Here is a 12991-nt window from a genome sequence, read left to right as displayed (position 1 = left end):
AAGGAAGAAATAAATCAAGGATGTTGTTAAATACTTGTGTCTTCCTACTTCCCTATCATTCGTGTTTCTTTTTACTAAAATAAATTTGCATGTTTTTCTATCATTTTTTATTAATTCATTGAGAACAGGTGTATGGACAGCTTACTAGTATCTAATAAATAAATAATCGTAATTGTTTATTCGCGTAAAAAAGAGAAAGGGAACGTTCGATGATCGACGCGTTTAACAGACATCGAATCTTTTCCCACCGATAAGTAAAAAATTTGCGCTTTCTGTCGTTTCCGAAAAGCAGTTTCGATTTCTCATGAGATAAAAACACAGGACATTTTTCTCTCAAGAGCGACGTAATTCCAAATTCTAGTGAAACTTTCGGCGAATTAAAAAATAGAGACAATACATTTTGAGAAACGTGATGATTGTGGTTGTCACGACGATTATCCTTATATACGCTTTGGATCGATCTCTTGAAAAGCTATGTGGCATATGGGTCCCTATAAAAGCAACGGGGAACTGTTCTGAATATAAATTACTACGTGTGGATTAAGGTGAGCCCCTAAACAAGGACTGTACACAGTATATCGAGGATGCAACTAAGAACGAAGAGAACTAACAGAGTACGAAGAACGAGTTGCAATACGTGTGAATTCTGTCGTGCTGGCCAATGTACATATCGGTATATAACGGTTTCTGAAAATTACACGATTAATTTGCTTGTAATCGCTCGCTGTTTCAGCCACGCAATATTCTCTCACGCTTATTTACAGTCGCTAGCGGCACACGATTGATGCATTAAAAAAATTAATCGTTTCTCACTCAGGATGACGTTTTATAAAAAATTCTGATGGATTCGCTAGAAGTCTAAAATAAATCGTTACCAAAATTTGTTTTCGTCTTTAGGCAGAACGGATAAATGAGAACAAAATTATATGATCCTGATTCCTTATTTGTCTCTCTATCCATGATCGCGAATATTGTGCAAGAAAACTGATCAATGAACCCACCAACTAATTAAAAAAATAAGCTTCCAACGTGTTTTCATTTCATTCTCATTTATCGACTCGCTTGTTGTCTTTCGATGGGTCTGTGGCACGTGCGATCAAAAGCGATCGCACGTGATATCGCGTCGAATCGTCGGTTGTCAGTCGATTTTATGTACACACGTATAAATAATCAAGGCACCAAGGGAATCAACAGTCAATAAATAACGCAGATTGATACGCGTTACTGCATATTAGTAAGCAGAACGACGCTTCGAGAAATTTCCTTTCCATCTTTTCGCTTTATTCTTCATTTTGTTTTCTTTGCATTTTAACGCGCATGGAATTATAAATTTGTCAGCATATTAGTCAATACCATCGTGAAAATCGCGACACATTCATCATATCGAGTATTTAATTAGATAGCGCGTGTTTTTTGGTTGGGCCAGCTCTAAATTATATCTGCTAACGTCAGTTTATCTACCAGATACACCTTAAAATTAACATGGGAATTAAACTATCGGGTGTTTCGAGACCGTCTCTACGGGAATGTCAGTTTAGACAAACGTGGGTCCACACGATGTTTGCGCAGGGACTCTTCTGAAGAATCTTTCACCTTTTGTCTGTCAGGTAATTCGCAAGATCTATTCACAACTACGATATTTGTTCCGAAACCGATTTCCTCGTGAGAGGTATTAATGCGATCAAAATAACGATCGAGTTTAAAATAATAATATCAATTAATTGTTACGAGAGTTACAGAAACAGTATAGATAGTAAAAATAATAGGAATCTTTTTCTGGTTTAACCTGCAACTCGCGATCTTTCCCGATCCCGATCGTTTTGCAAGCAGAAATTCTTAGGCGAGCACGGTTGATTGTTCGCTTTTTTCGAACGATCGTTAATATTATATACATGAACTACAAGATAAAAATTATACCTGGCTCAAGGCAACCAATATTTCTCGAGTATATCTCTTGTCTTGCAGTCCTTAAACCAGGTTTATTAAGTTCCTAAGTTTTGACTAACTTCCACGATTAGTTATAAACTTCTCTACCTTCATCTTGCTGATCATTAACGTTTATCAGCGATCGTCGATCGTTCATGCTATTCGTATAAATATAAGTTACTCATGATCGCTAGAAATACCATATAGAAATATGATCTGGCCGCTTTACTCGAGTAACTACTTTTCAGCTTTCTTGCAAAAAAGATTCAATGGACAAAGAGTAGTAGTCTCTATCCCTTCCTTTCTACTATGAAAATTGAGAAATAATTTTTTACAATTCATCTTCTCCCCAATCACTTATTCTGATTTGCTCTTTTTTCTCATCGAGTAACATTTTCTTTGACGTAGTATCTTACAAAAAGAAACATGAAATAGAAACAAAGAGCCGAAGATGCTCAACTGTTACTGTGCTATTCCGTTCGTAAAGCGAACATTAAATATCGTAGAAATCGAACGACAGCGTAAATTGTTATAAAACGTAACAAGATTAGCACGAAACATCACAGCGTGTACAAAATCGAAGTGAAACATTTAAGAGCGTGAGACGAGGAAACATCGTAATAAAATATCGTACATTTAAAACGTTAAAAACTTAATCTCCCGATCGATCCGGCTCTTTTTATATTTACTAAAAGTCAATCCTTAAAAAAACCGATCGCACTAAATATTTATCAATTATATGAATCGCTCTTATTGCTCGTATGCTGTCCCACAACGCTCAACTCTATTAACGACATAAAGCGAGTTTGATTGTAGTTCGAAGCATATCGATAATTATTGTTTATAATCAACTCCATACCGAGCAATCTGATGCTTAATTGTCATTAATCTATTTATTAAGTGGATCCAGACGCAACAACGAGCGTCGTATTAATCGTCAATTAAGAAGCTTTCAGAATTAATCGTCAGTCTGCTCGAGGTTCGAGTTGTTTAAGAAAATGCATACAAAATACCGCGGTTTGATTTGGGCTCGAGGCATTAAGCGTCGCCGGAAACGCTGCTACGAATTGCTGAATTGCCCCTCTTTTTATCGTTACGTATCGGGGGCGAAGATCTTCACGGTATTCTCGGAATTTTGCGCTTTCGAGCGCATCGCTCGTCTTCTCTCTTCGATCAGTTGCCTTCGAGCTTGTTCTCTTGCTTCTCTTGCCTTCTTGTTTGCTTCGCTGTTAGCTGTGGATTTTGGTTTGTGAATTGGCGTGACGCGACGTTTGGCAGTGGTGCCATTCTGCGGAGCTGAAGCAACTGTCTTTTCCTCTGGTACAGTCTGCAAAAGATATTACAAATGTAATGAAGCACTAGCAATAGAAAATAATGGTACCGTCTATGTTAAGGACTGATAGAAGTTAAGAAATGTCTGGAATTAAATTGTAGAGGTGAAAGAAGTACAGGTGAAAGGTAAAAAAAAAAGGAGAAAGTGGAAATTGCGAATATCTGTACATGTTACATGCATCACATACATTTTTGCACTTTTACATTTCCTATAGATACATAGAAATAAGTAAAACATACTTAGAGAAAAAGGATCCTTCTCGGATTTCTTCTCCCAGCTTTTCTAGCACTGTTTTCTTAATCTTCGTTACTTGGGTATTTTGACAAAAATCTAGGAAAAATACCGAAGAAGGAAGAAGAGGACTTTTATTCTACAAATGCAAGAGGGTATAGTTGACCGCTGCTAATAATGATTCATTTAGTACAAATTATACAAAATCCTGGGATTCAGAATACATGAGTACGAAGATTCGTCATATGCGGTGATTTTTAGAAATATAAAAACAAGACTCAGAATACCGTACATGTACAAATACAACGATAATCGACAAAGGGTTCGATTTGATTTAAGAAACGTACACACGTGTTTTACTTTAATAGGGAAACTCTTAGTATTTGACGAATTTGTGTGAAATTTGATATTATTCGGAAATAATTGCATATATTTCGTATCTTGTAAATAACTATTCACGTGAAAGCCTTTTTTCAATGGCAGATAATTGTCGAGGTCAGTAGATATAATACTTTTTCCACTCTTTCTATTTGGTAAACGACTAGAAACGAAATTTGAACGAACATGTTGTGAAATATCCATGATAACGTTTACATTGGCATTAGACTTAGATTTTATGTTTTTCGTAATTACACCATAACTTAGTTTTTTGATGCTTACTCGATTTTTTAATTTAGAACTGCTATGTTTCGCAACTTTCGACACAATCTCAGTACTTATGGAGGATATTAAAGTAGAGAGAAAATTCCGTATCTCACCATCCTTGACTGGCCATGTTGGAATATTATTTCTAATATTATTTATAACGAGAGTCGATTTATTTTTATTGTTCGCTACACGGGGCACCAAATTCGTGAGAGACTTTATACATTGCATGGAAAAATCGTGACTTTCGGGTATAGGATTTAGAGTTTCGCTTGCAGTCTCGAAATTATCTTGTAAGCTTACAGAATTTGTATCTTGGGTGTCCAATCGTTTCAAAAAATTATTTTCTGAACGACTATCCAAAAGATTAGACGTGATTCCGCGAGAAACCATTTTTTTCAAAGATTCGTCCTCCACGATTTTGAAAGTTTGTTTTCTTTTCTTGTCGTAAACCTTCATTCTTTCTAGTTTCTCAGATTTGTTCACAGTTGAAGATAAATAATTTTCCACATTATAGATTTGTCTTAATTGGCGTAGCGTTTCTGGGGATAATGGAATGAAAGGTTTCGAGTCGCTTAGTCTCCAAAAAATATTATCTGATATTACAGATGAAATTTCTGCTTCTTTTTCGATTTTTTGGGGAGATTCCTTTATCTGATCCTTTCTTAATTTTTCTACCTGCTCTTTTTTTAATTCTTTTGCTTGCTTTCTTACGTTCCACGTCCCAGCAAACGTACAATTTTCTTCATATGCATCGGATTTCCTTTGAGACTTTTTATTATTATACACAAAATCGAGATTCGACCAGACCTCGCTTACGACAGAGAGATTACACCTTTCATAATAATTATGACTCAATTTTTTCGCATTTTTCATTTTTAACACCTTTTTTGGTTTAGCATGCAATAAATTTTTTGTAGATGATTTTGTCATGTTCACAGCGTTGCAATCACCAGATAAAATATCTTTTCTTGTTGGCGGTAGTTCTTTAATGTCGTTTGAAAATGTGACGTTATGCCTAAGTTTTTTAACACTTCCTTTGTGCGCAGGGAAAGATTTATAAGGAAACTTGTCAATTTTTGATGGAGTAGGAACTTTCTCTTCGCCCCTTTTGTGGATAATGACTGGCTTTAAATTACAAGACTTTTGCTCGTCGCCGATACCTGACTTAATTGAATCGTTTTTTCGAGGCCTGTTTTCTGGAGTATGCGATCTTGTTCTTCGACCATTTTTTATCTGCATCTCCTGGTTCAGATTTCTCCCTGTGGAACTATAGGATTTAGCTTTCGGTCGAACCTTTCCCATTCTTTTATCCGCAGATACAATTCTTTTACTGGATGAAGAAATAGTCTTCAAGTTGGTTACATTATTTTCATTTTTTTTTATATCCTTTTGGGTATCTTTTGTGAACAATTCTGAATAATTATTCTGTCCTTTACTTAAAGAATGATCATGCTTTTGCTGTTTCAATTCATCATCGTCTTTTCTAAATATCGCTTGAAATTTCGGTGAAATATTCTTCTCAATAAAGTCATCACGAAGATACAAATCAGAAGATGATTGTTTACAATTTTCAAAGTAAAATGGACTTATATCATGCTGTAATCTGTTCACATAATTGATGACGTACGAAGTGCATGGTTTAAGAGGAGAACTATCATTTTTTATCGTCTGTATCTTAGTTATATCTTCAAAAAGAAACGTATTACTTTCATTATAATCTACTTCATAATCTTCGCAGTGGTTCTCATGTTCCTCTAAATTTTGGGAAAGGGTTAGAAATTGAAACGCATCGTCGCATAAACGCATTTCAAGCGCTACATATTCAGGTACTTGAGGGATATAGAAATCTTTTTTCACCTGATTCGATTCTTCCGGGTCGGTAAACGTTGCATCATCGAATCGTACACGCTTATTGGAAACAGAGTGCGAGTAGGATATACGGGAAGACGATTCGAGTGGCGTTACGTTATCGGTATTGTTGTGAGAATACAAATTTTTCCCAGGAGGCTTCAAGGAATTGATTGTCTGAGGGTGAACAGATACTGAACATACCTCTTGCCACTGAGAATTGCGTAATTTTTCTATCTGATCGAATAGCTCGTTTACTTGAACCACCTGCAGCATCACCATGTCCCAGAAGCCCGCCAAATCCTCATTCGTTGTTGGGAACTCCTCGCCAGGCACTTGATTCTACAATAAAAATGGAATATTCAATATATGTATATAAATGTATACATACTAATTTATGTTTCGATTTATCTATAATTTTGCAATTAAAATGTTGTCAGAGATAAGGAAATGTCCACATACTCTTAAGCGTTTATACATGAGTATTAAACTTTGCTCGATTACTCATTTCCTTCATAATTTACAATAATTTTAATAATTTTATCATGTTTTCTATGAAACCAAAAAGCGTCATAATACTTATGACCGGGAGTGTATATGGTTGGTAACACGAGTGTTGTTTATCATCTGAATGTTATCCTAAATTTAACAATCTTATTAGGAAAGCGATATACGAAAGCCATACAATATTTTTCTGGCACAGTCCCTCAAACTGTTGCATCTTCTGCGAAGTGAGCAATTTAGCTTTGCCTGCAGCTGACCGCAGTTTTCCGGCTGCTTCTTCCGGAAGTGCAACAGTATCGTCACTGGCCAATTCCGCTTCTGCTGACGCGGCTAACGAGAGCAGCCTGTCCGTCTCCTGTTTCAGCAGCTGCAACAATGAAGCAAAGAATGTGAGTAAACGTTTCTTTCGACATGTTCTATTCCAGTTAGGCGTACCTTCATGAAGTAATGCCCATTTTTCTCTTCGACCGTTTTCTCCGCCTCCTCAACCTGTTTCGCCACGTTTGTCGAGCTGGCGCTCGGTTCTAAGACAGGTAGAACTACTTTTGGAGCAGCTGGCTGCTGATCTGGGATGCTGGTCACGCTAGAATTCAGCTTTTGTGCTCCACTGTCCGCTAGATTTACGTCTAAATTCGTAGCTGCTGGTATTTTTGGTTTCTGCTCGACCTTACGTGACACTGGCGTTACCCTAACGATGAAAAAATGCGTAATTGTATTTCTCTCGACACTTCAACTCCGCTAGGGTCCTCTTGCACAAGTGAACTGATATTATTAGCGAAATTTTGTCATCGGTAGCAAGTTGTCAATGCTAATAAATTTTCTTGCATAACAGCAATACGTTGAGTAACGAAACAGGTAAAGTTCTACACGTCAATTGTACAATCTGCAAGCCATCTACTAATTACCCTCTTCAATGTAAAATGGTAAAATTGGACAAGAGAAATCTATAATTTATAACTTCTCATTATTGTGCAAGAGAACTCTGTCTGTGTGATTATATGCCGCACAGTTACCTTTGAAATACAATTTTATAATATTGTCTGGGTAGCTAATAGATGATAATCTAGTCAATAATATCATAAATCAAGAAGTCTGTAAATTGTATGACAATGATCGAATGAATAGGTAACATATGCATTTTCCCCGGTGAAGGTGAACCGGATTTTCTCCTGATTAATGCGAATGCGATGTCGAAAGATCCAGAAATATGAATGAAATATTTAAAGAAAAGTTACCTTTGCAAAGGCTTGAGAATTTGTTCCGAACCATCGGTAGGTCTTCTAGGGCTAACCACAGGAAGTTGAGCTCGGAACTCTGGTCTCAGGTGTCTTAACACTGGCAAATTTTTCAAAGACTCCTCGGTATTCGCATTGTCAGCCGATACGTCGTTGTTGTTACTAGACTTATTAAAGCTGCTGTCGCTAGTGTTCAGTCTGCTAGTGCTACGTTTGAAGAAAAAACCCTGTGCTAGAGCTCCAGGACCGTAGAGCCGTTCTACTCGTTGCTGAATGAAAGATTTTTCGCTGCTCGTGGTGTTGTTTATCACCTGACTTTCCACTTCCTCTGTGGCCCCGTTGATTATACTCGTATCGCCAAACGAAGTATTCGAAACTGCAAACAATTTATGAATGAAAGTTCCAATAAAAATAGTAATAGTAAAAATAGGGAATAAAAATTTTATTTGTCTGAGATATATTTGTGATGAAGCCACTTACGGTTAATAGTAGGTTGCTTTGGAGACGACACTGAGAAATGTTTATTCTGTTGACTACAAGACATCATCTGCGATACTCCAGGGCTGCGTTTCGTAGGTGTAGAAGCTTGAACTGGACTGATATCAGGGAACGTAGTGTGCAACACGCCTTTGTCAACCTCGGAGTAGCCCTGATAGATTCCTATGGAACTTCTGGCTTCCCTGTAAGTCTCCACTTTACACTCCTCCTTCAGACCGTTGGAAAAACCGTTTTGTCTATCCATCGCTAGGGGTGAAATTGACTGGCTCTTAGGTGTATAAGGGTGCGCTGGCACGTTGAGATTTTCGTTTGATCTGAAATATTTTAACGTCCAATGAATTTCCAGAAAACTTTACAAAAGTTTGTTCCTTATTGTTATCTTTATTCCAAATTGTTCACCTCGTGACAGTACAAGTAACACATATGCTAAGTACAATTACTTATGACTAATGTTAGTATGCTAAATATATTTTTTCATTTTTCCTATCAGAGTTAACTGAAATTAACCTGTGTTTGTTAACTTCCAAATCTGTGACAGTAGAAGCGTTTGATCGAGGAGCAACTCAGTTAAAGGAAGAAGAAGAGATTAAAAAACATTGCAGTCTGATTGATAAATATTTTACCTGAAACCTGCCGGGCTGGTGTCTCTATTGATCAACCTGGTCCCAGGGCTGCTGTCCCTCGATCGAAATCCTTCCCTGAGCTTGCTGTCGTATCTGTTGATCCCCGAATAGCCACTGATGCTACAAGCCAGACCTAAGTAACTCGGTTTCTTCACTGTCAGCTGCTCTGGCTCTGGACTGTTTCGATGACCATTGCTGACATTTAATTTCTCATCTGGAGTTAAATTGGACTTTTGCAGCGTTTCACTGCTACCGTTTGCCAACTTCTCCGCCTGAGACGCCGAGTCACCGTTGCAAGATAAATTCAGACTGTGCAACGTTTTCTTCGATATAGTGTCTATGGTGTTCTCTGTAAAGCAGAAGCCTCTGTTGGTTTCGCAAGGTTTGCTCTAATTACAGGCAGGCCTATGCTTTTGTAATTCCTTGATACACTTTCTCAGCCTGCTTTTCACACCCTAGTCGTCCATGTTTATTACGTCCGGTAGAATAATAATTTTGAGACGCGAGCACGCAATGCTGACTGCAATGGGGTCGCGTGTGGTTCACGCTCGATGCGAATCTTTCGCAAATCGAGTCGAACGCGCGATCCGAATGATACACTTTAACGCGAATCCCATGAAGAATAATGAAGAGAAACGATCGAAAAAATGGAAAAGCGTTTTCCCAGCGGAAAATAGAAGCAGATACGAGGAGAGACCACGGGATGGTTGAAACGTGCCCGTTCGAAACGCGACACAGGAATAACCCTGGAATGGCAAGAGGCTGGCCGAGTCACGATGCAAAAGAGACAAGACCGCCTCTCTGCATCTCTTCTCTGCTCGTCTGCTCCTCTTGGCACTGACGATAGAAAGAAGCTGTGCCCTGCACTTGCTGCACTCGCCTACGATCTAAATTCGATCGACACCGCGGGGCCGAGCAAAAAGGAACGATCCACAGGAAGGTGGAGGGAACCGGTAACCTTGAACGTACCAAGATCGTCTCGCCTAAAATTCGTTGCGCGAGAGTTGATCAACGTGTGATCGTTCTGCATGGCCTTCGATGCGTCAAGTGCAAGGTCATTGCATGATGACCCTTGAATTCCACAGATTTGTAGACATTCCGTGAACTTGACTTTAAAGTTACTCATTCTTAGTTCGTTTACGAATACTTTCACGCAGTAGAGATACGTGTATCACGATATATGTACGACATACGTGTTCTCGAGTAAAATGTAAGAATTCACTAAATAATCGCCACTTAAGGCTGTGGTTATGATGGATGCGTGTTCCGATGAACGATCGTTTTGGCCAATGCGATAGAACAAATATATGAATGTTATCATCATCAATGTCTATCGTATTTTTATTATTTATTGTAATCCTTTCAGTTTCGCATGGCTTCTGGTTTACATCGTATGTACTTATCATATATCTTATTTATTAGTATCTATCATATGTATGTATATCGTGATACACGTATCCCTGTAGAACTAGCGTGAGATTTTTTTGGCCGTGAATGTGACAAAGGACTTCTAAAACGAGGTACAGTATCATCGATTAAAGAAACTTCAATAAGAAGGCAGTTCTACTTTTCAGTAGTTTGAATAATTCAGCAAACACCAGCTCAAAGTCGAATCACTTTTTCAAATGCTATAAATTCATAGTCAGCTGATATTCGTACAACTAAATTTTGCATTTATCGCTATGAAAACCGTTATTGTCTTTCCTTTTTCAATAAATACTATAAATACTGTCTCCTTATTGCCGCAAATCCTTCAATTGTTATCGTTCTCAATTACTGTCTTATGACAGAATTTCTGCTACTGAAGACAAAATGTCCACACGCTATTTTCAATGAAACCTTACGCCTAATTTCTCATTAACTTGTTGATCTTCTGTAACAGGAAGGACGTATTCGCGTGACAAAAATTACACAGACCAAAATTTTTGTAAATGTTGTGAACTCTGCCCCTATTGGAAAACGCTAGACATCGAAGATAGCCAACCTGATCGGTCGGACGCGGACTGATCGACGTCCAGACTGCAGCTGCCGATGCTCTCCTGGCTAGTCATGTTAGGATGATGGCCGGTGACGATGTCGATGGCGATTTTCGGGTCCGGATCGAAGCGTCGATAATTAAGAGGTTGTACTGCAAGAGAGAGCGGCCTTGTACGGCGATTGGATTTGATGCCGGCGGCGCCTGGGACCGACGGCGTCAGCGTCGCGGCGCAGCAATCGCCGACGTCCTCCAGGCCCGCTACCTCGCTGCCACCACGTGTTTGCCCGCAAGCTCGTCGACGATCCTCGTCTCCGCGGTCCTCGTGCACACTGTTGAGTTTTTGTTTCCTTTTTGTTCGCCGATCTTTCCCATCTCTATTTTTTCTATTTTTTTTTTCTCCCGTGAACCTCAATCACGAGTCTCTAAGATTCTTTACGAGAAAACATATCGAGGATTTGCTTGTTTTTTCTCAAGATGTTTCCTTGCTCGTACGAAGATGATGGATGCAGGATAGATTTATTTATTTACGAATTTTTATTTCTTTCATTCATCATATATTTTTTCACTTATTTGTTAAAGAGAATATAGCTTACCCCTTCTTGGGGAAATATTGTTTCTGAATATAATTTCTAGCATGGTATATCTCGTTCCTTGCCATATTTGTTACAAGAATTAGAAACTTCGCAGAATATAAAATATGAGAGTTAGAAATTTTTAAGTGGTTTTGTAATTACGAGACGCAATGTACGTTTTTGCATATCAAGTGCAGCGTGTGCATTTCTATACTTTCAAATTTCCTATAAACATGCAAATATCCTAATTTGTTAAGTAAAAATCTAAAATAGAGCAACAATAAAAGTCCAATCATCGCGAATAAAATCCATCATCTTCGACGCGATTAATCCATGGAATTTCGTTGGTAATGATCCGATGCTCTCGAGTCGTTCCTCTCAATTCACGTGGAAAAGTATCAAACGCGAAAAACGCGTCGATTTCACGAACTAAATGAGACATCACGACCTATCACGGAACGCTCAATTTTCTGTATCTTCGAGCAGGAAAATTATCGACCGTATGTAAACGGCAAGGATCACGAGAAAGCGGAACGAGTTAGCATCAAGCTCGAGTCGTTCCGCTTGTTTCGTTCCCTTTTTAACGACAGAAACCGCACCAGTAGGTGAATCGACTGTTTTTTCCACGATGGAACGAAGCTCGAGGGCATCGTGGATATTAATTGAAAGCTGGTGCTATCTTGCAGCAAACCGGCTAATCCCGACGTTGACTTTCACTAGACCTTTTTAATCAACGTTAGAACGATCGTTTAGTCACGTAGTGCATTTAAATAGAAATTGCGTTATCGTGGGATCGAGCTTAAATCGAATTAGATTCACCGAGAAACGGTTCAAGATAAACGTTTTAAAATGCCCGATTGTTTCGCGGAAAATAGCGTAATTCGTTTCACTGCGGTGTGTTCACGGTTGAAAGCAAGGCGGAAAATCCTACAAAACAATTACAAGATTGCTTAACGAAACTGCATGCTCCGTGAACCTCGGTAATTTCGCGCATAATCGTGCCACTGGTTGAGCAAACAATTTTATCATCGTGAATCACGAAAAGAGAAAGATAGAGAGGTGCCGCGTGGCCCCGTGACTTTAAAAAGCAAATAACGCGTGTGTAAACTTTATTCGCGTGGATCTAATTTTATGAATCGACCGGTGGCAGAATACAGACGAGTCTGTCGTAATAAATCCACGTATCTGTCGATATATAGCACCAGCTTTCACGTTCTTTTCTCTTAACGTAAAATCTACTACCTATAGAACCCCGATTATCCGAACTAGCTTTTTTAGTTTTCGGAGATCACTTATTTTGAATTGTTCTAAATAGGAAAGACAACTTCTGAATAAAAATTGTTTCTGTTCTGGTGTCTCAATTTCTCTTACAAGGGGCCATTGTGAAATTTTACATTGAATGATGTTCAGGCGATCGAGGTTCTACCGTATGTTTTATAACGCGTTTAGACGTGCAAATAGCGATGAAGACAAAAGTATACGGAGCGATCCATAAATCGGTCAACACGATATCTGAACTGGTTCTGACAGTTTAACAAAAAAAAAAAAAAAAAAAAAAAAAGAAGAAAAAAGAGAAAAGAAAAAGAAACCCAGAT

The 12991-nt window shown here is 38.4% G+C and overlaps 1 protein-coding gene across 3 annotated transcripts in view; it reads right to left on the bottom strand.

The window, feature by feature from the left end:
• Positions 1-90: 90 nt before the first annotated feature.
• LOC138185517 (uncharacterized) overlaps positions 91-12991 on the bottom strand; it is a 41618-nt gene continuing 28717 nt past the window's right edge. For all 3 annotated transcript variants that reach the window (XM_069124520.1, XM_069124521.1, XM_069124519.1), the window contains exons 7-14: positions 10831-11153; positions 8847-9195; positions 8206-8537; positions 7726-8101; positions 6926-7178; positions 6672-6857; positions 6191-6328; positions 91-3253 (exon numbers count right to left, since the gene is read on the bottom strand). In XM_069124520.1, coding sequence (XP_068980621.1) covers positions 3020-3253; positions 6191-6328; positions 6672-6857; positions 6926-7178; positions 7726-8101; positions 8206-8537; positions 8847-9195; positions 10831-11153 — 2191 coding nt within the window. In that variant the 3' untranslated portion in view covers positions 91-3019. The remainder of the gene's footprint in view (positions 3254-6190; positions 6329-6671; positions 6858-6925; positions 7179-7725; positions 8102-8205; positions 8538-8846; positions 9196-10830; positions 11154-12991) is intronic.

Source organism: Bombus flavifrons, chromosome 12, assembly GCF_040668555.2.
Source record: "Bombus flavifrons isolate JBK064 chromosome 12, iyBomFlav1_principal, whole genome shotgun sequence".
NCBI lineage: Eukaryota > Metazoa > Arthropoda > Insecta > Hymenoptera > Apidae > Bombus > Bombus flavifrons.
The sequence above is the reverse complement of the archived record's forward strand: the minus strand, read 5'-3'. Positions and strand labels throughout refer to the sequence as shown.